The 23,528-nt window shown below is 39.3% G+C and overlaps 2 protein-coding genes across 3 annotated transcripts in view; both read right to left on the bottom strand.

Moving 5' to 3' along the window:
• Positions 1 to 14,192, bottom strand: part of ash1 (histone-lysine N-methyltransferase ash1) — a 44,468-nt gene extending 30,276 nt beyond the window's left edge. For both annotated transcript variants that reach the window (XM_065238978.1, XM_065238979.1), the window contains exon 1: positions 13,640 to 14,192. The gene's annotated coding sequence lies outside the window, so the exon portion shown is untranslated. The remainder of the gene's footprint in view (positions 1 to 13,639) is intronic.
• The window catches only part of LOC135716037 (uncharacterized protein K02A2.6-like), a 33,332-nt gene continuing 17,823 nt past the window's right edge, over positions 8,020 to 23,528 (bottom strand). The window contains exon 2 of the mRNA XM_065238890.1: positions 8,020 to 8,701. Within this exon, the coding sequence (XP_065094962.1) occupies positions 8,020 to 8,701 (682 nt within the window). The remainder of the gene's footprint in view (positions 8,702 to 23,528) is intronic.

The following is a 23,528-nucleotide window of genomic DNA, read 5'->3' as shown; positions in this document are numbered from 1 at the left end:
TCAAGTTACAAAACGGACATCAAACATTCTTCTCGGAATTTCCATGAAACTCTGCTCTGAATTCTCTTGTTAAACTCTTCAGTATTAATTTGAAGTTATCCTCAAGGAATCAAAAATATCTCCAAATGACAAAATGACAAGCGATCAACGAACCGAATAATAACGCTATGTCAGAAGTGAAAAGCAATAATGATATAATCTTCTTCGTTCTTTTTTATGACAAGCAGCCCGTGCGACACAACTAACTCGGGGCGGTGGAAGGAAACGAGCAAATTGTTGGCAAGCTGCTTCACGAAGTAAAGCCGAAGATGATACACGTGTGTTAATGGGAATTTTTTTGTTATGTCTTTTCTCGATTCATATCAAGCTGTGTCCTCATCCGTGTATATTGCAACAAAGCAGGCAAGCAATATATCATTATCCTTCTACCACTCGGATCCAGCTATGTTCTAGAGCGAGTTTGTCATGGTAGTCGTAGCAACCGTTTTGTCTGTATCGTTGGTTGCTTTATGTGTTTGGATTCGCTGGTTATCCTCAAAAGCCCGTATAAATTTTCTTAGAAATTGGTCATGTGTTTCGTAATCGTGCGGTTGGCGGTGTCACTCGACGTTCAGGCGTATTATGTGTGCCACGAAGCGAGGGTTTCATTCTCACTCCAGCGAGTGGAACTTTTCGTAATAGTAAATTTCTGTACTGGTCTACTGGGTTTTGTGTGTTGTCCATTAATCAATAAATCAATGAGAAATTTTGAGGAGAGCTGCAAGAAAATATGGATAATATAGATTAATTCCATGGACATCTAACTCTTTAGATAGCTTAAAAAAATCTTAGGAGAATTTATGCTAGTTTCAAGGGAATTCCTTAGAGAATGCATAAGAATTTTGAGGGAATATCAAGGAGTTTGGCAAGACATTTTGAGCAATAGTATCTGAAGAAATTTCCGAGGTTAAGAGAATTTCAAGAGATCCTTTTGAAGACATTTTGAGAATAATGCTGAGGTGAAATCCAAGGAAATTGTGGGACAATTCATATCTTAATTGTAAATGGCATATCAGAGATTTCCGAGGATTCCAAATGAGTTCTAATGAAAATTATGAAGAGATTTTATTCGAAGAGAGGATACAGAGAAGCAAAGTGATGTGGTAACCGGTGGGATTTGAATCAAATAAATCCCATTACGGGCGCATTGTCAATTATACTACGGGTACCGGTAAGGCTAATAACGTGTAGGACAAGCGATTTCACCGAACACGCCATTCAATTCGCAAACGTTATACACAGTTGTCTCCTGCTGGACAACACCCTATTTGGGATAAATATGTTAGGCATACGGACGCTAGGCTTACGTATATTAGGCATAATAGACGATTGGCATAAAGATGTTAGGCAAATTGGTCGTTAGGTCTGTTATGCTTAACGTCTGTATGCCTAACATAAAGGCTGACTAAAAGTAAATTGGTACGCTCCTCGCGCCGCTAGCCCGCCACTAGTGTTGGGAATCGAAAATCTTTGACACTTCTATAGAGAACAACTGGTGCAAGTTTGATCAAAGTAGTCGATCGCGTTCAGAAATAATGGAACTCGAAAGAAAAAAAAATTGTGCACAAACACCTGGAAAATCCGGAGCGGTCCGGTTCCAAGCTGGCTAAAGTGCTGAAGATGCCGAAAACAACAGTTTTCCGAGTGCTCAGAACCTACAAGGAAACCCTGAGTGTGGAAAGGAAAGAAACGAAAAAAAGTGGTCGATGACGAAACATACGTCAAACTCGATTTTAAGCAGATTCCCGGTCAAAATTTTTACATCGCAACTGGACGTGGGGATATGCCGGGAAGATTCAAGTTCGCGAAGAAGGCCATGATTTGGCAAGCGAGTTGCAGTTGTTGCCTGAAAACGGAACCATTCGTCACGTCCTCGACGATGACATCCTAAGTTTACATCGAAGAATGCCTGAAAAAGCGTGTACTGCCTTTCAACCGCCCGATTTGGCCAGCTGCCACTACACCAAGGTGGTTCTGGAGTGGTATTCTGCCAACAAGATCGGTTTTGTCCCCAATGAATCCTCCTAATTGCCCGGAATTTCGACCAAACCGGCGGCGCAGTCAAGGTCATCCAGCAAATGCGGGCAAAATGGAAGAAATGCGCTGATTCCGTGTCCGTTTAAAATATGCGGGCGCTGATGGTCTGAACTGGAGAAATGTAACCATCTAATGCTGTAACTTTGAAGTTTTAATAAAAGTACTGTAAAGCAACCATTAATGGACTCATTGAATCACGAATTACAGGTCTTTTTGCGCGTACCAATTTACTTTTAGTCAGCCTTTACGTATGCCAACCGTACCTATCCCTATGATACTTATGCCTAATGTCCCGCCACCCTCCTGCTGATCTTGTGTGCCTGTACCACTCTAGCTTCTCAGTATCAGTTGATGATGAATAAACACAACTCTATTGGAGTTGGTTGGAAATGCTATCTAACATGAAGCTTTAGTGTGATAATTTATTAGCTAGAGAATGGTCTTAGAAGAGGGTAGGTAGATAGTTGTCGCATGAATGGCCCTTCGCTCATTTTTAACTTCTATTCAATTTTCATACTGCCGTACTCTAACGGAACTATCTACCTACGCTCTTCTAAGACCATTCTCTAGCTAATAAATTATCACACTAAAGCTTCATGTTAGTAAGCATTTTCAACCAATTCTGAAAATCGCAAACTTCGCGTATGAAGTAACATACAAACACTTTGAATGTAACAACTCTATTGGCTCAACGGCACACATCCCGCCACAGATTAAACAAATTCTCATGAGAATGATTAAGAATACGAAGATAAATTAAGAGTGAATTTCAAGAGCTTTCTGGAAGAAATTCCATAAGTGTTCTGCACAGAATTCCGAGATTGTGATGGAGACAATTTCTAGGAAATACCGGACAGCATCATAAGATTATTGAGGCAAAACCTGAAAATAAAAGCAATTCTGAAGACATTTTGGAATGATCCTCAGCAAATCCTTGACAAATTTGCAAAGGTATCCAGAGATGAGTTCATAAGAAAAAATTTAGTAGATTCAATCATGGATTTTTTTCAAGATTCCGTGCATAAGAAATTCAAGATCGAGGATTAACAAAAATTCTTAAGCTTGTGAAACTTCGATTGAGAGCAAATTGCAAGATCCTGGTCTTAGGAAACTGTTTAATATTATGGAACTATAAGTTTAACCACAGACGAACAGACGTAACTCTTTGAACAAGTTTTTCTTGAAAACATAGTATCTCCAAACATAGGACCTCAGTAACGACATCTCTCGGGCTTCTCGCGGGAAACAAGCTTGCTCGCTAACTCGCAATAAATATTACATAAAAGCTCTATAGTATGTATAGAAACGTCAAAGTGATCCGATGCCAGCGCTGCGGCGTGTAGTTCGCGAAACTGATAATATTCAAATCAACCGTTAAATGCGTCAACGAAGATGCACAATGAAGAAGTACGTCTGTTTGTCAAGGGTAAGGTATTCAAAATGCCAGACTTTAGGACATTGATATTTTTACTAGATATCTGACTTAATTTTTTGTACTATATAAAAGTAAAAAAATTTTGGGGTGTAAAAATATTCAAGAAATTGAACCTAGAATGTTTATGAACTAAATTCAAGCTGAACATTGTATTAAGTCCTAAGTAACATTGAGAGATTCTCTTCGTCGACTTTCTCTTTGTATCCCCACGGCCATGTAAAAACATTGCCAGGTATTTTCAGCACACAGATTGATGAAAGAAGCTTATATCTAATACGACAATTACAACAAGAAACGGGTATGTGCTCAGGTTATTAACGAAAGAGAAAGTCGACGAAGAGAATCGATCAATGTTACTTAGGACCTAATGCAATGTTGAGCTTGAATTCGATTAATATTGGTACAACAAAAGATCGTAAGGTTCTAAACAAAATTCCCGGTTATTTCCCAGATGTTTTCGATTCCCCGTTAATTCCCGACTTTCACGGTTCAGTGGCTACCTTGTTCACCCTAGGGTAGATTCTTTCAATGTCGCATCCATTGCTGTTCAACCTATTTGTTTTTTTTTTTAATGCGGATACATTGATGTTGCATAAAGAGATGAGTATTGGCTGATATTCTCTGTAATAAAGATAATAATAATAGTTGGGGAAATGGACCAAATGCCCCTAATTTGGACCCATACATAAATTCAGCAATCGACTAAATTTCCAATAGCGTCCCGTTCATCTAGATAAAATTGATAAATAGCAGATTTTTAGCGATGGGCCCAATCTTAGCTCCATAGGCCAACATTAGAGCCATTTCCCCTAATTGATATTTCATTTCATTCAGTATAAACTTTCTCGGTGCCATGTACCTATCAGAAAGCAAATTCTACTTCCCCATACAATATTTCTGTATCGAACTTTTCCAACTGACTCTTGTTTTTTCCTGGGAATCATCGGTGACAAATTCCTATGTCCTTATTTGTTATGGGATCACTGAACTCTCATTGGTCAATTTCAGCAAATGAAAAATTACCCATTTTTTTACAGCACTATTAAAGCTCGGCTACTTGTTATGCCATGCCATCTCAAGGCATTCTCACGTAGGCAACCGAGCCGGATCCATAACAACGGTATCAATTTGAGTAGGGATAAGTATATCTAGGTAGACAGCAGCGGCATCAGCACTATTGAGAAGTAATCGAGAGAAAGTGAGTGGCATAAATCCTTGGGCTGGGTTCGGGGCTCAGTTCTTCACTACGGACTACCAGCCTTCATTACTACACGGTCGATCAGATCGACTCGATTTTCGTAAAAAGTAACTCAGAGACTGAGTCAAGTTGACTAACTCTCTTTTTTCGCATACAAATGTTACTCAGTTTCGTGAAAAGTGGAGTCACGCATAGTACTGAGTAAGTCCACTTTTTATGAAACTAAGCTAAATTGGTATGGAAAAACTTGACTCAGTCTCTGAGTTACTTTCGACGGACGTGCTCGAATATGAGGAAAGTCGATAGTATTAGTATATTCCTAGACTGAGTAAAATTTTCATGGATTTCCCTCATATGTATTCGAGAAGTTTTTTCTGGAAATCATGAGTCGGTCGGATCGACCGTGTAGGCAAACTTGACTCCTTAAGACGAGAAGAGAAACTGCTTGATTAATGGCCGGCCATTGTTCCAGTGCCAAGTGAAACACACCCCAAGAACGACGCAAGATGATGAAAGTGGAAAAGTCCATTCCGGAGAAAAGGATACGCTTAAGGCGGTTAGGTTCTTGTTGCGTGTGAGTATGTGAGTGCCTGTGTGTGTTCTCCGGAAGACTTATATCCCTCACAGGAAGACAAGATAAGCGGCCTTCTGTTTCGTTAGCATGGGCCTCGGGTGGTAATTTATGAGAGGAAGGGATCAGGATCATAAATCACCGGGGCTTTAGTTGGGACGTTGTATAAGTGCCTGCTAATGTAGTGCTTCTGCTGCTGCAAGGTCGTTCGTTATATGTGTACGTTTCGTCCATCTGTTGCATCACGGTTTTCAACAAGTCGTCACGTGAGTCTCTCGTTTTTTTATTTATCTAAATGGGTGCTAAATGGGAACAAGTCGGGAAGGCTCCTCGGTCAGGGTCAAGTGCGATCCGCCATACAGCTGTTACGTGGGGTTTCTGTCTAGAAAGCAGACGGTGGGCGTTTCAGTTGTGCGGTTAAGTGTTCGAAGATGTACTTGGCAGTGGCGTTGCAAATGTTTGCGATGTTTGTGAGAATCTGTCCAGCTTACCGACTGCTGAACTTCGAATGGAGCTATGAATTTTGGTGGAATAACCCTATCTAACTCATGTATGTCCCACAATCTCATGACCCATTAATGTCTAGCATATCGCACTAAGGAATATCAATGATCGAAATTGACACGAAATTGAAAAACATTTTATTTAGCGAGGGGGACGACTCTATGTACGATGCAGGAAAGATTTTGTTTTGGTGTGATTAGCTGCGTGCACGCTGAGTAGATAGAAAGAAGATTGATGATGATTCTGAAGATTTCCTGCAAAAAGATGATGCGAGAAGATTTTTCGAAGATTTATTTGCTAGTGTGAGATTTTTCGAGCAGCTAGAATTGAGATTTAAATGTGCCGCCCCCTCGATATTTAGAGGAAGGTTTGTGGAAATTGGCTGAAAATAAAAATGTCTGCATAATCCAAATGGATAGCCCAGCCCAGGGTGGCAATTGAATCAGGAAAAACTGAGAAAAAGTCGGGAATTTGATACATCTATCAGGAAAATGATCTTGTTTCAATGATTTAAATAGCTTCTGAATTTCACATCGGTGAGAGTCGATCACTTTCAATTTTCAAGTTATTTTACTTGAAAAATATCAATTTTCTTGCCTTTGTTAACATCCTCTGAACGCCGCTCACAAATTGGTGCACTTTTCCAGAGCAGAAGTGAGAACTCGTACGCGACTTTCTCATGATTTGTTTACAATTGAATGATTGAGCCGATATTGCGTAAAGTTCGGAATAAGCTTTAAAATGGTTATCAAGTAAGAAACTTATCAATTTCAAGTCAAACGGTCCAATATGATTTTGCTGCTTTCCCTCTGACCCGTCTATTTTGATGTCATTGGAGTCATAAGAGTATGTTTACAATCACCTCTCATCATCTCTGTTCAACTAGGGAGTTTGGTAAAGAGAGATGATCAACCCAATACGTACCTTCCTCAAATTTGCTTTCTACTCTCTATATACAATTTTCACACTGCCGTACTTTCATCTCCTCATCTATCGTATAAAATTACCACTTATCTCTCGTCTATTATTTGACGCTTAGTATCTTCAACTATAATCATTAATGGTTATTGAATAAATTTGGCTAGCCTTTCAGCGATTTGTTGTCTTCGCTTTAAGTTACGCTTGTTTTGAGTGTTGATCGTAATTCTTTATCTTTCGACCGAATCTGTTTAAGCGACGTATGTCTTTGTGTTGGTCGTGATCGTTGGAATTTTCTTTCGACAACCATTTCGAGTGACTCCTCTCAGGTCAAAACTAATAATTTCGTTCAACCTAAAACTTTCAAGTGTTTAGTAGACGTATTGCCTATTTATATCATTTTAATTTTTTTCTCGAATCAATTGGATTCGGTGAAGATATTTGATAATTGAAATTGACAGCTGAGCCTACCGTGGCTAATTGCTGAGTCGTTTTCAAGTACATTAAAAATAGCTAAGCGGTCGCTTAGTAGAGCGAATCAATCATTTTCTTCCTAGCTTTAACATAGTTTAGCTATTTTTTAGTAGATAACATTAATCCAAATTGGGTGAATCTAAGACAAAACCAATTTACCGCTGCTTTTTCTAAATCGTTCAGTCTTCAATCTACCATTTTCGAGCTTGCACTCGGTGAGAACGTTTTTCATATTTGTGCAATTTACGCTGTCGGAGACCAGCCATTTTGCCCTAGGTTTTCCCCTTCACGACGGGACGCACGTCTTACCTTCACAGCTGCCAAGATACGAAAGAGGCCGGAGCTCAGTGCTGCGCGGTCAAGTGAGCGGATGCGGGGTTGGGCGAACAGCGAGGCGGGCAAGGCACAAGTTGTATAGAGTTGAGTAGGGCTGTGTAGCATGGCTACGGTATATATATAGGGTGGGACCAAATGTAAATAAGCAGAGGGTTACAGCTGTAATCATGCGAACTGTCAAATAATAATCACGACCCCACACATCACCCCTCTTCCAAAAAAAAAGGTAAATCCAGGGATGGAAGCAAAAACATTCGAAAAACTAACAGACTTTTCCTCATTTATTCAGCAAAGATCAAACAAAAATAAACAAAGTCAGTGTTATCCTTATTCTTCTTCCAAAACACTTACGTAGTTCTTCAAATACTCCGGCATTCTTCTTGCTCGAACCGGACGCTCAGTCACGCCAGGTTGTGGGCTTTCTGTCTGCGAAGAAGCTGGAATAACTTCCTGAGCAATGCGGCAATCTTTGGGATATTCCGAGCGAACGACTTCTTCAGGGTCCTTTCAGTCGTAGACTTGCTTCGTCTGTGACACGTGTCTCTTTAAAATCTGGCCGTTTTCATCGGTCAAAACAAGCATTCCGTTTCGTTCATCTGTAACCGTATACTTGCGGGGATCAAACCGCGATTCTCCTTTTGATCGAGACTGACGCTCTACAACAACCGTGTCTCCGAGTTTAATACGGCATCGACGAGCCCCTCGTTTTGTGTCTTCTCGTATCTTCGCCTCGATTTTTAATTTCATATCCTTTGCGTTGAGCAGGTTGTCGTCGAAGGTGGCCTTTCCACGGCACAGCAGAGGAAGCCCACGTTTGATCTTCCGACCCGTCATCACTTCCTCCGGTGGTACGCCCGTCACGGAGTGGGCAGCTGCGTTATAAGCATGAACCGCTGCAGTCAATTCTTCTCCATAGCTTTTTCCGCTTGCCGATGCAGCACTCATTGCCTTATTCACCAACTTCATGCAACTCTCTGCTAAGCCGTTTTGTTGGGGATATAACGGCGTGGAAAAGGTGGCATTGATGCCACGCTTCAGGCAGTACTCCCTGTAGTCATCCCCATTAAAGGGGGGGGGGGCATTGTCCGATTTCATGTTCTTCGGATAGCCTTCCTTCTCAAAGACTTCTTCCAAAATTTTTCGGGTATGCTCGAAGCTCGTAGATCTCACGGGCTTGGCGATCACATATCTAGAACGATAATCCACAATGACTAGAATCGAGATACCTCCGAATTTCGCATAGGGGCCGTTGAAATCCAAGCCAATGGTCTCCCACACCGCTTTTGGTGCGAAAACTCAAGCCATGGGAGTGGGCCGTTCGGGCCTGCCGTTGGTTGCACAAACGGCACATGATGTCACCCATGCCTCTGCATCCTTCGTCATACCGGGCCACCAAACACGCTCTCTCAAAATGCTCTTAAATTTTGCTGTCGATGGATGGCCCTCGTGAGCAACCGCCAGGGTTTTCTGGCGTAGGCATTCGGGTATTACTGCACAACCCATTTTGCTCAGCATTCCATCGCGCATGGTCAAGTCGCTGCCTAGCACTTGAAATTGCTTTAGATGCGCTGGCCAAACGTCCGTTTCCAGAGCATCTACCACCTCCGTAAGCTGCTTATCCTGGCTTGTGGCATTTTCAATCTCCATCAACCGTTCTACTGTCAACCAGTAACTGTTAATTTACTCCTGTGTTAATTTATCTAGCGATTGTCTGAATCACAACCATATTTTTTTTCCGCGCGGTCGTCTCGATCCGCTACCATGTTTTCCTTGCGCGGTCGTCTCGATCCGCTACCAAATTCATATTACGCGGTCGTCCCGATCCGCTTTCCAATTAATCCTTCCAAAAATATTAATCGCGGTCGTCCCGATCCGCTACCGAAAACTTAATTTGCTACTAAAGTAGCCCATCGCGGTCGTCTCGACCCGCTACCAGATCATACAAACGCGGTCGTCTCGATCCGCTGCCAAGTCACCGTTTAGCCACTACCGGTAGTTACATATGTGCAAACATCACTTTAGGTTGATTCGCGCGATTTTTAGAGTACTGTTAATCTCGAAGGGAAAAGCAACCGAGAAAAATCGATTCTTCCGTAAACTAGACTGTTTTCCCTTCTTCTGTAGCGTTGATAAATTTCACTTTTCGACCATTGAAAAAAAAAATCACTCACAAAAACAAATTTCCAGTGAACACAATTACAACAGAATGGCTGATTTCCGACAGTAAAAATGATTAAATCAAATTAATTCTTTTCTGCTGAATATTCAGCAGCCTGGCAGGATCGCCAATGTGCAATTTACGCTGTCGGAGACCAGCCATTTTGCCCTAGGTTTTCCCCTTCACGACGGGACGCACGTCTTACCTTCACAGCTGTCAAGATACGAAAGAGGCCGGAGCTCAGTGCTGCGCGGTCAAGTGAGCGGATGCGGGGTTGGGCGAACAGCGAGGCGGGCAAGGCACAAGTTGTATAGAGTTGAGTAGGGCTGTGTAGCATGGCTACGGTATATATATAGGGTGGGACCAAATGTAAATAAGCAGAGGATTACAGCTGTAATCATGCGAACTGTCAAATAATAATCACGACCCCACACAATATTCTTTCAGTTTCTCACCTGATTCGCTCTACTGCTGTCAATTCTGAGTATATGTGCAGTCATCTGCTTGGTAGAATCAACACTTGTTCAACTATCTTTTAGCTTCCAACCATGGCAATTTCTCTTCTCACTCGAGTGAATGAATGTACCACTAATTGATTCATTCAAAATCGGTTAAAATGCTCTTTCTTCCAAAACACAATGTTTTGCAATCGTTTTCGCAACTTTAACGTAAGAGTGAATGTCGTAATACTTTCTGATTCTACACGCAAAAAACTACAAGGGACAGCCCTATGGGGTTGTACGCAATGGTGACGTAGGACTACGTGGTCATATATCATAAATGTTATTTGTTAACTGCAGCAGGAGCTTGTGTTTTGTGTAGGAATAGGAATTTGAGCGGGGTTCGCTCTGATTACACTCTTTAGTATGACGCGCTTGGCATAGATGACCCACAGCGACTCACGAAGAGCTACTGATCCGATCAATAGCGGTGCGGCTTCTTCCTTTTTCTATTAATGCTCATGTGGGCTGCAGCTCGCTGCTTGCAGGCAGCCTTTCGTTGTGTACTGAAGAACAATGTTCAACGCCACGTGCCGAAAGCACTGCTGCTGCTGCTGCTGATGCCGACAACAAGACACCACCACACACGGGGATTGGAACTGAATCCGATCAGCGGTTGGGGCAGCCTTGTGTACTGGAGAACAATAAACACCGTTTGGTGAGACCGGATGGAATTCAACTTTGAAATCTGTGTTAGGGAAATCGCTTTTCGCAGGCAATCGGTGATAATTTTAACTATCACAGCAACAGTTGCACATTCGAGCAATTTTGAAAAATGATAAAAGCTTAAATTAAACAGATGCGCAGGAATATTTCTGATCGATTGGTGATAAAATTGTTGAAATTGGTCCAGGGACAACTGAGTTATTAACGTTCAAAATCTTTCATAATTTTGTTACATGTTCCATTTTCGGTTTCCACAAAGTGTACCCCCATATAGAAATCTGAGACGTAGTGGTACGTCAAAAAAAAAAAACCGTTCCGATATTCGTGAACAACAAATCACGATAAGCTGAACTACTAGTTCTTTCGAAGTCGTGACTTAGTTCCCAATTTTCATCAGCGATCAGCAGAATACAAAATAAAATCATGAATTCCTGATATCATGAACCCATAATCGTGATTTTCGTTCCTGCACTAGTGAACTTGGATCACATGCAAAGCTGCAGCTGTCAGGTTGTTGTCAAACTTATCCCTACGGGCCGTAATCCTCGAAATAAAGGGTGAACCAGTGAACGTTCTGTTCCAAAGCGACAAAGCGACGTGAAAGAGGCACTAGTTGTGGAGAAAACTTTGATGATAGCCCCAGAGACGGTGGATATGTTTTCCGCTAGTTTGTTGTTAGGAGCAGTGCTGCAAAATCTCGACAATACACGGTGATATTGACAATTCTGCTTTGGTCACTCATTTGAGCTAACGGTCATAGTCAAGGCAAACCATGTCAATTGTCATCTTTCTTGCAGAGCTCTAGAAAGTATCTAGAGCTGACCATTTTTCCGGATGTTTTGGATCTCCCGAAGGACCATCCCTAGCGTCCAAGGTCTGTCTTCCAGTCCCAGATTCAAATAAAGTCATTCATCACCACAACCACTGATTTGTTAATAGCTTACTGAGCTCTAGTGTTACATTAATTAACTACATTTACGGATGTTCCTTATCTTCTGAAGGATTGTCCCGTGGCCCACATGCCGGTCAATTATACAAATAAATTTATTTATCACCACTAAATGATCATAATATGGGCCAGTACAATCGAAAATAAAGATACAACACGCTTGCGGTCAGATTCCCTAAAAACACCATACCCGAACGATAACCCAAACTATAGAACTATTCCAATAATTGTTTGGATGCAGCAAATTGGATTAGGGTTTTCATCTTCATCGACATAGATGACGATGACATTCAGTAATCGGCTCCGTAAGGTTTACTCAGAATGAGCTGGAACATTGAAAACGGCAACATACTAGATAAAATCGATCGATCCGAAAACTTTCCCCATATTCGCTTTTGATGCAATTCTGGGCACACCCGAAGATTGTTTAAGATTTGTTGATTAATTTAAATTAAAGCACACATTCGAAACGCCCAACAAAACAATCGGAGACCTGCACCGACACTTGGGATTTCTCCGATCTAGGGAAGGTCGTCGAACCTGATTCTGTTTTCGACGCGTCGCATCGTCGGTCTTGCATGTTTCTGCTCGCAGTTGTTACCTTTCTCTTTCTGGTGATGGTGCCACCAGCCAGTCAGTGGTTGCAGCGCGAAATAAACCACCCGAGGAAAATTTACGCGGCCAGCAAAGCATAGTGTGTGCAGTGCACTCTATCTAAAAATTGCAACTCTACCTACTTGACTGCATCTTAAAATACCCGAGCGCGCGCGTATTCGAAATTCCTTTCCTCGTCTTTCATTTCAGTTCGGAAGTCATAGCTACCCATACAATTCTTCTGTTTGTCAGAAATTGTTTTGGTCCCCACGCTTGAGCGAACTCTTCACTTCGAGAGTTATTTATTTATCTCTTCTTTGGGTTAGGCTGTGAAGAGCGCGCGCTTCGAGCGCAAAACCTGAATAAAAGCCGCAACTATACGGATCTGATGACGTATGGGCTTTCTGCTTGCTTTGAGCGCTCACGCACACCAGCACAAGTGCATTCCGTGATGCGAAGTCGGTTGTGCATTGCCAGGTAAAGAAAAGGGTTAAAACAACAACAATACCAACGCCCACCGAGGCGAAGTGGTTGGCAATGCTGATGCAGAAAGTTGGAAAACTAGCAGTTGTTTTGCGTGCAGCTTCAACTAATTGAAACTAGGTATAATGAACTTTTCGGAGAAGTTTAGTTTAATGGGTCCAATCGACTGTCTTCTGTTCATGTCAGTTGTTAAATTTAGATTGGATCGATTCCGAAACGAACGGAATCTCCAAATTTGGAAGCTTGCTTTGGATTATCGCCATTTGGATCGATCAAAGTAGACCGTTACTACGTAACAGTTCCTCTTTACTGTAGAAAGGGGGTCAACGCTGACGCAGCTGTCGTCAACATTTAGAACACGACAGATCCAAATGACGGCATTTGGGCAGCCTTGAGTCAAATGGACGATTCTGCACAAAAAAGATAACAACATGCTTAATTAACAGAGAATGACAGTGAGACAGATTGACAGACAGACAGACATTCGGAAAGCTGCGGTCATTTGGGGCATAACCTCAACCTAATGAGATATGCATTTGCAGCAAAAACACACATCCAATGTAAACTTTTGATGATAAAAACATCACTGGCTCACTTGTTTCTCGCACTGCAATTCACTCTCTATCTCTCTCTCTCCCTCTTTCCTCTCGGTTAACTGTACTCCGGACCTAGGCAAACTGGTTGCCTTGTTGTACACAGATACAACTTGCTAATAAAAATTCCATTTCGAAAAGCAAAAATCCAGGTCACTTGAAAGCGGGCGCACACGATTCTTACCTAAATCAACACTCTTCACCTTGCCACGCTTTACTGGTTCCACCACCCCACCTCCTGATTGCAACCATCACCGAATGCATTTTCTTCACTGCCCACTCTCATTGCCCCCGTTCAATACACTTATCGCACTTCCAATTCTTCTCCAAAAACACCTAACCAAATTTACGTAACACCGTTCTTCACTTCCCAGCACGAATTATCCGCTGAAAATTTTCACTTCACTCAGCACAATATTCAGACCCCCGATCCAAAATAAAGATTCTAAAATGGCGTCTCGCGTAGCCAACTCCGTCTGTCAAATACACAACTTGGCTCACCACAGAGCAATCGTCGTCCGTCGTCGGGGACTGTGGAAAGGGGCCACACGGAAAATTCACTTTTTCACCACGGAATCCCGCCCGGAACCGACCGAATTCATTCGCTTCCGACGCTGAACGACTTGGGGCGCACTTTACGCATCACTTTGATCACTTTCGAGCGCGACAAATTGGCGTAAATATTTACAGAAAAATCCGCAATCGTCCGTCACTGTGTGTCTGTATCCGCGGTTGGGAAAAAAGTTCAAAGCACACAATCGAGTGGACTTTTTCCTCACTTTCCTGGGTGAGTGCTCACCAATACATTGGCTGGTGGTGTTATTTTGACGACACGAACGCGCTTTGTTGTGTGTGTGTGTGTGTGTGTGTGTGTGGGTGGGTGTGCGTGAGGGCGCCTTTTCTCTCTGTTTGGATGCATCGTTGACAGTTGGATTGTAGGAAAGCTTTCCAGGGGCTCGTTTTTTTTGTTTTGACAGCTTGCTACGTGCCTGTGTGTGTTGGTTTTGGTTGTGGCGTATAACAGCTGGGCTGGAATGACGTTTGCTTCGGTGGCGCCTTTTGCGGGCTGTAGAACAGTTTGCGGAAGACACCCAAAAGTACGGTGTCGGAATGGGACATGCGAAATTTTCTATCTATGAGCAAATTATCAACACACACATTCGCTGTTCATCGTTCGAAAGGACAACATCGAGAAATAGAACAAGGCTTGTGAATTTTTTTATCGCGTCGAATTTTTCCACATATAATCAGATTTTGATAATCCAAAAGTGTAAATAGTGTTGTACATATCCCTAGTGTTAATTTTTTATTGATATAATTAGTAAGTAAGTACTCCATTCATATTATTGTTTAGGGTTAAGACGATTGCCAGTACATAAGGGAATTTGGAGACTTTGATTGATCGGGGTAGGGACATCCGTGCGGCGTATGCCTAGGAGCTGAAAATGGAAGTTGAGGACGAAGACGGACGGAATGGTGATGATCCCTTGGAGAAGGGATTCACCATTGTACCAGAGAAAAGGAAACTGAGGTCAAACAATTTTAATAAATATGACATAGAAAATGGCGGCGACAACAAGAGGAACAAGACAATGCAAGGTAGGAACACTAACACGCTCACAGCTCAAAATCAAAATGGCGATTCACAAAATGAGAACAGGACAGACAAATCGATTCACACAAACACACTACATCAAACAACAAGTACATTGACTAACATAAACACACAGCAACGAACAGCAGGTACATCAGGTACAAATAATGGTAAACTAACACTACGACAAAATAAGGACCGAACTGATGAGGAGTATAAAGATGGCTGGGTGAAAAATACGGTGTTTACCACCTTTTTTATCGAAAGAGAAACAGATGAGCAAACCCCAACTCGTAAATATCAAAACAGTAAAGATCAATACCCGCATCCGATGGAGGTTGCTAAGATGCTCATGAACATAAAGGTGGACAATTACAAAGAGATGAAAGCAGTGGGTAGAGGTCGTTTTCAATTAACATTTCATAAACCTAGGGACGCAGAACAGTTGATTAATTCTAAGCTATTGACAGAAGAGTTTAAGTTTAAGGTTTATGTACCGGCCAGATTTAAGCAAACGATAGGAGTGGTCAGGGATGTTGCAAAATCATTGACGGAGGATGATATATTGAAAAACATGTACAGTGGAAATATTAAAATAGAAAAGGTTGAACGAATTATGAAAAAGACATCCGAAATGAATTTAGTTCCAACATATTCGATAAAGATATACGCGAAGGGACAACATCTGCCAAAATCAGTGGAAATTTATGGAGTGAATGCTCACTGCGAAGCATATGTGTTTCCTCTGAGAATTTGCTACAAATGTTGGAGGTACGGACACAGTAAGAAGTTTTGTAAGGCAAACTCAGTAAAATGTTGCAAATGTGGACTTGAACATGACGAAGAGGAATGTGAGACAGAAGTATTGAAATGTATAAACTGTGGAGGAGCCCATAAGGCATCAGATAAAAATTGTCCGGAAAGAGACAGGCAAGATAAAATAAGAATTGAAATGGCAGAAAACAAAACCTCATTCTTTGAGGCGGAACAAAAATATCCGAGGAAGAAAAAGTCAGTACAAAGTAGACTGAATTCGAATAAAGACTATCCTTCGTTGCCGAATAGAAATACCGAAAATGATATTACAGACTGGAATTACAAAAATAAGGATGCTACTTCCGAAGGTGGATCTTCGAGTAATGTCAGGACTGGAACATTGAGTAATAACTTGACGAAAGGCTCGGAAGGAAATTGGAAATGGTCAAGGGGAGGATTTTTGAGAGATAAATCGAACCGAAATATACAACAAAACAAATTCCCGCAGCCGGAAAAAATTGAAGAAATTCCTCATATTTTCAATCCTAATCCATATGCAACCACTGAAATAGAAAGATTAGCACACCAAATTAAACAAGAATTGATCGCACAGTTGAATTTGACAGGTATAGTTGAAAAGATTCAGGCAATTCAAAGCACAATTTTGTGAAAATACCGACAAAACAGAGACAATAGAACAGGATTTGTTATTAATCAACATAAGTAATCAGTTAGATTCAATCATAAACCCGGAAATATTAGATAAAGCGCAACAGGAAACCATGTCAAACTCAAATTCAAACAATGGATCAGAAGAATTATAAAAAGATAACTATAATACAGAATAACGTTACAAGCATACGACCTATGGACACACGAGAAATGATAAAGAATTTTCTTAATAAAGAAACTGTTGACATAGCTATATTAAGTGAAATATGGCTTAAACCAGGAGAGAACTTTAATTTTCCAGGATTCAAATTTTTAAAGGAAGTCAGGCCGACTGGTTATGGTGGAGTTGGCTTCCTAATTAAAAATGATATTGCAATACATGAATTTAAATTACCTTCAATAAATCCAATAGAAGCAATAGCAATAGAAACTTTGAATACCATTCCAAAAATGCTCATAATATCAACGTACATACCCCCTTTGCCCATAAATAATAATGATATTAAAAATCCACTTAAGAAACTTTTAGACATAATAGAAAAACATAATAAACCAACCATATTAGCAGGAGACTTTAATGCACATAATAAATTATGGAACCCAAATCACCCTAATTGTCCTAGAGGTGAATTAATAGACCATTTACTTGAAAACAGAGACTTAGTTCTACTTAATAACGGCTCCAGTACATTGATTAAACCACCAAATACACTCCCCTCAGCAATAGATCTAACTTTTGCATCACCTTCAATAGCTTGCAAATCAGAATGGACAGTATTAGATCAAGATTTTTTCAGTAATCACAAAATCATCAAAATAGAAATAGAAAACTCAGCTCCCAATAATCAAACCAATGTAGAATTCTTTAACAAAAATCAAGCAGTAGAGAAAATAAATCAAATACAGCCGCAAATGATTCACAAACCTGAAGATATTTCCCCAATAATAGCAGAACAAATTAATTCTTAAAAATATAATTTAAAAATAGGAAAGGTTAAACGAATACCTAAACCTTGGTGGACTAAAGAAATTGAGGAAATACTAGAATCAAAAAACAAAAAATTAAAGGAATTTAATAAAAATCAAACAATCCAAAATTTAAAAGATTTTAAAAGAGAAAGAGCAATATTAAAGAGAAAAATAAGAAGCGAAAAGAGAAAAAGCTGGAAGGAACTAATTAACTCTATAAATCCAGATATGTCTCAGAAAGAGTTGTGGAATACAGTCAAGCTGATAGGAGGAGGACGTCCATCTAAAAATAATTTAATATTACTAAACGACAGACAACTGGCAACACAATTTATGCATGTTAACTTCCCTACAATATCATCCGAAATCAACTATATTCCAATTACAACACAGCAGCAGATAAGAATAGATTTCAGAGATATAAGAAGGATCGTTTATTCAAAAAAAGATCATTCAACCCCAGGACCAGATCTTCTCTCATTTTATATACTAAAACGTATCAATCTAAATTTACAAATATGAATCTCTGAGCTCTTGAATGAAGTTCTTAATTCAGGTAATATACCAGAAGAATGGAGAGCAATCAATATAGTCGCTCTACTGAAGACAGGTAAAGATCCGAATGAATGTAATTCGTACAGACCATTAGCTATGATGAATGTGTTATTAAAACTCATTAACTGTACAGTCAAAAAGGAATTGAACGAGTACATAACAGACAATAACATCCTTCCAATTAATTCTTTTGGATTTCGAAAAAATGTATCAGCAATTAATTGCGTCAATTACTTGGTTTCTATAGTACAACAGTCAAAAAGAGAAGGCCTAGTTATGGTTGCGACATTTCTAGATTTGTCAAAAGCTTTTGATAATGTCAACGTAGATAAACTCTTAGAAACGCTTCGAAAAGAAAGTATCCCTAATTATATAATAAACTGGATATACCATTACCTTAGAAACAGAAAAACTATCTTAAAATTAAATGATGGTACTGAAATTACACACATAACTAATAGTGGACTACCTCAAGGGTGTCCATTATCCCCTATTTTATTTAACCTATACACCAAAACTGTACATAAAATAATTCAGGAAGACGGAACATTGATACAATTTGCAGATGATTTCACGGCAGTAATTATAGGTTTCAGTGCAGCAGTAGTATCTAATAAAATGAACATATTTTTATCCAAATTAACAATAGAATTCAGGAAACTAGGTTTTGAATTAAATCCACACAAATCAGCCACAATGCTTTTCACAAATAAATTTAACCCAAACATAAATGTAAGAATCAATAATACATCAGTACCTATAATAGAAAGTCATAAATTTTTGGGAATCCATTTAGATCACAAATTGTTATTCAATAGACATATAGAACAGACTGCTATCAAAGCAAAAAAGAAAATAAATATTCTTAAAATGATCTCCAAGAAACGTAGTGGAGCTCATCCGGAAGAGATGTTAAGGATAACTAAAGCAATAGTTAGACCACACTTAGATTACGGAATTACATTAGTAGCCGCAGCTGCTAAAACCAATTTTGCAAAGCTAGAAACAGTTTATCTCTTAGCACTAAGAACTTCCATGAGACTATTAAAATCAACTCCAAATCATGTAGTTTTATATGAATCAGGTGAACTACCATTAAAGCTAAGAGCAGAAATCTTAGCTCTGAAAGAATTAACGAAAACATTATACTTTAAAAATAGTCCAATAGTAAAAAATCTTTCAGAATTAATGCAACTTAACTATCTACCTAGACATACATCCTTCATAGAAAAGATCGCTTCAATTAATAATTTCCACTTCTATCAACTAGCTGACAATATAGAAATAATAAGTGAACTTACATTAGGAAATAAACTCAAGGTTAATGATGCAATAGATAACCTAAAAAAATCATTTTTTTCAACATCAACCCAAAGACAAATAATTACAGATCTAATCCAGACAAAATACAAAAACACTTATCAGCTGTATACAGATGGCTCATTATTAAATTACATTCCAGGTATTGGTTTATATGATTCTCAAGAAAAAATATCCTTTAGCCAAAGATTAAAAACAGGTTTTACAATTATGAATACTGAAATAGTAGCAATAATCAAAGCAATAGAATACGCGGAAACCAAAAATATAAAGAAATTAGCTATTTTCACAGATTCGAAGTGTGCTTGCACATTAATTAACAACCCCAATCAAAGCGAAAATTATTTGATCAAACAGCTAATAAATATAGTTGAGAAATCATCAATAGAAACAGTCTATATTCAGTGGATTCCTGGCCACATAGATTTAGTCGGTAATGACAGAGCGGATCATGCGGCCAAGCTTGGAACAACTCGAAACACTATAGAACAGTTTAATTTTACCTTACAAGATTTGATTAATATTCTTAAGAAAGAAACAGAAAGCATCTGGCAAGATCAATACTCACAAATTTCATCTGAAAAAGGCAAATTTCACTTTGAACATGCTAAACAAACTTCTTTGTCACCCTGGTTTAAAAAAATGAGCTTTGAAACTTTAGACACCATCATGTTATCACGCATCAGGTCGGGACACATGACAACAAAGGACAGACTAGCTACATGGAAACTGATTCCAAATGATCGTTGTGACCAATGTGACGTGACAGAGAACCTATGGCACATACTGTACGATTGTCCAAAATACCATTCGATTAGAACTGGGTTTCCAATTTTATTAAACAACACTCCCATTCAATTAATTCTAGCCAAAAAAAATGAAGCAGAATATACGGCAATAGTTGAATACCTGAAAACAATAAAACAGAATGTTTGAGTCTTAAGGATTAACTTCGATTTTTGATAAAAAAAAAAAATACATATAAATATATCTAATGGAATATTAACATAAACGAAGAGTATTTACCACTAAAAACACTAAAGGGGCATCAAAAGTTCGAGTTCGTTTCAATCGATGGTTTTGGCAACACAAGACTATTCATTCACAAGACTTGGCTTTATGGATCGATAGGTCTGAGCCAGATGACAGTTAGAAAAAAAAAAAAAAATTATCAACACAGTTTTGATTGATTTGAATTATTAATTCAGTTTAATTCAGTTAATCGTTCGTGTTATTAATTATCAGAATGTATTTGTTTCATACAAAACTGTTCATCTTACCCTATCGTCTCATTTCTATAAGTAACTATAGTCAAGCTTCTAGCTGTCAGAACAACATTGATTTAAATTGAATAAATTAGTTTTAAAAATAAAGAAATACATGTATTTAGCAGCCATTTCATAGCCAATCGATTTAGTGGTTCTCAGAATTTCCGGAGCAGGCAATTTCCATTTCCTTGAATAAAAATCAAAACAAAAACCCTCCCTGCAACTGAAAATACCGGCGAGTGGATTTGACTCAGTCTACGTGAGAACGTCGTTTACTCAAAAGTGAGTCAACATAAGGCTACAAAATTTTAAGGTAGCCCTACTTGCCGCTGAGATGAGTACATTCGACTCAATTATGAGTTGACCAGAATAAGTGTGTACGGTCCTTATATTTGAAATGACGTTTCACATTCATCTAGTGATGACCGATTTTCATGCGAATAATCGATTAATCGATTAACGAACCGAAAAGTAAAATATTTGTAATCGGTTATGTCATGGTATTATCGCTAGACGCATCTAGTGCGCTATATTCGTCAAATGATGCGCTATAGTTCGCACTAGATGGAAATTATCTTTAACGTACACAACAAGAGTAAAATCGATTGTCGCGAGTTGTCATTTCGGTTTTCAAGTCTAGCGACAATATTCATCTTTGATATAAGCATTAACATCTCCAGAGGATCATCACCGATCGTTTCAAACATGCGCTGCACTCTCATTGGCAGCACAGCGAACAAAAAATAATCGATTAGTTGTTAATCGACTAATTAAAAAATGGGACATCTCTGATTTTTGTGTGATTGTTTTGATAAAAATGCGCGCAAAATTTCATCTCTACCGAAGGGGCAGCAAAACCACAAAATTACCTTGAATACGGGGGGTATTAATTAGATGAAAGGGACCGTGAAAGAGGACACTAAAATAGAAAGTTTCTTCCGACAGTTTTATCTTAGTATTCATCTTTGGTATTACCAACAATCAATACGAAACTAACGATTTTAGATTGGCTCACCACTTTAGTAGCCTATTGGTCCCAAGCAAACGATTAACGTACCCTATTCTAGTTGAAATTCTATTACTACACTATGTTTGTTTTGATTCGCTATGAAAGTTTGACAGATAACATCAGGGGTGTGTGGATTCATGCAGAACATGCAGGGGTGAGTGAAATAGCTTGGGACTGCTTGGGACCGTTGTTCTGGTACTGAGTGAGCCAAAAATAATAATGATTTTCTTCGGGACCCAGTGGTCTTAGAGTTACCTCTATGGTATTACCATAGAGGCAACTCTAAGACTAGAAGGTCCCAAAGAAACGTGCTCAACTTTTTGGCCCAGCTCTTGTGCTCTCTTCAGTCCCAAGCTAATCGATTCACCCCTCGAAACATAGGAAAATCCACTAACCCCTCAATTTATCTGTCAAACTTTCATAGCGAATCAAAACAAACATTGAGGAGTACTAGAATTTCGACTAGAATGGGATACGTTAAGCGTTTGCTTGAGACCAATAGGCTAGTCAAGTAGTGAACCAATTTAAAATCGTTAGTTTCGATTTCAAATTGGCTCACTACTTGATTAGCCTATTGGTCCCAAGCAAATCGACTAACGCACCCCCATTCTAGTACTACGCTATGTTTGTTTTGATTCGCTATGAATGTCTGACAGATAAAATGAGGGGTTCGTAGATTTTCTTATGTTTCGAGGGGTGCATCGATCAGCTTGGGACCGAAGAGAGTACCAGAGCTGAGCCAAAGAGTTGAGCACGTTTCTTCGGGACCTTTTGGTCTTAGAGTTTTCTCTATGATTTTACTGGCTATTTTGTACGGATGCGGAGACACAAGAGAGGGAAAGGGAGTTGTTTTTCTCTCTACCTGCCGCAGTCAGCGTTCTGTTTCATTGGTGAAGGTTATTGTTGTTATTTTTACTGATTGAGATTTGCTGTCTTCACCTCGGTCTTCACCCACTGAGCAATGTTCACCTGAATTTTGGTGTGGGAGGTAAAATGGTTTGCAACAAAAGGACGGTTTTGCTCTAACGAGGCAACTTGAGGGTAGTGAGGGAAAGATGGACACTTTCTGTAAAGTAGTGTCGCATAAAATTAAATGTACTAAATTTAGTACTGTAGCTCACGAAGTGCTTTGTTTTTTATTTGTACTTAGGCACCGCTATAATTGATTAATTCGACAATAGTTACATCCTTTATTTAACTGCACAATTAGAAAAATTAATGTAAATTTAGGTGTTCTGAGACTTACATATACGAGCGTCAATTTTGACATAAAATTGAGTCATAATAGACGCGAAATTCAGCTCAATCAAACGTACTTTCGAACTTTTCATTATCGGAGCACTTAATTTTACAAGACATGTTGGTTTACATCTCATCCTTTATGTCAAAAATTCATTCCGTTACGTGTAAGATTAGGTATTTCCAAGTGTGTGGCTTAAGATCCACTTCTTGAAATGCAACCTTACGTAGAGCAAGAATGTCACTCCTATTTTAATAAATAAGTTTCAAAAAATTGGACAAAAAATGTCCAATAACCGGTATAATTTTGGAATTTCAATCTCCGAAAGTTTATTTATAAAAAGTTTTCATTTCGGTGGTTCACTTCTCTCATCTGACCCGATATTCCTCACCCCCTATGTAATAATGAGTAACGAAAAATCACCCTCTCTCCACATACGTTACGTTATTTGTTATTCAAACCGCAATAGATTATTTTATATTTCTTTTTCAGTTTTAAAAATGATTGTTCTCGGTACTTACCCAAATGAATGATTTCAACAGTCTCATTCTCATCCGTCACTGTGCGTTTATGGCAAAAATGTGACGATCCCGGCGTGACGCTGAATCTATCTTCAGGTTAAACAGTCGCCCCTTTGCATGCATAAGTTGTTTAGTTTTACTAGCCCCTTGCTCAACCAGGCTTGAAATA

Source organism: Ochlerotatus camptorhynchus, unplaced genomic scaffold, assembly GCF_037179485.1.
Source record: "Ochlerotatus camptorhynchus isolate MF236.1 unplaced genomic scaffold, CSIRO-AGI_Acam_v1.1 ptg000046l, whole genome shotgun sequence".
NCBI classification, from domain to species: Eukaryota; Metazoa; Arthropoda; class Insecta; order Diptera; family Culicidae; genus Ochlerotatus; species Ochlerotatus camptorhynchus.
The sequence above is the reverse complement of the archived record's forward strand: the minus strand, read 5'-3'. Positions and strand labels throughout refer to the sequence as shown.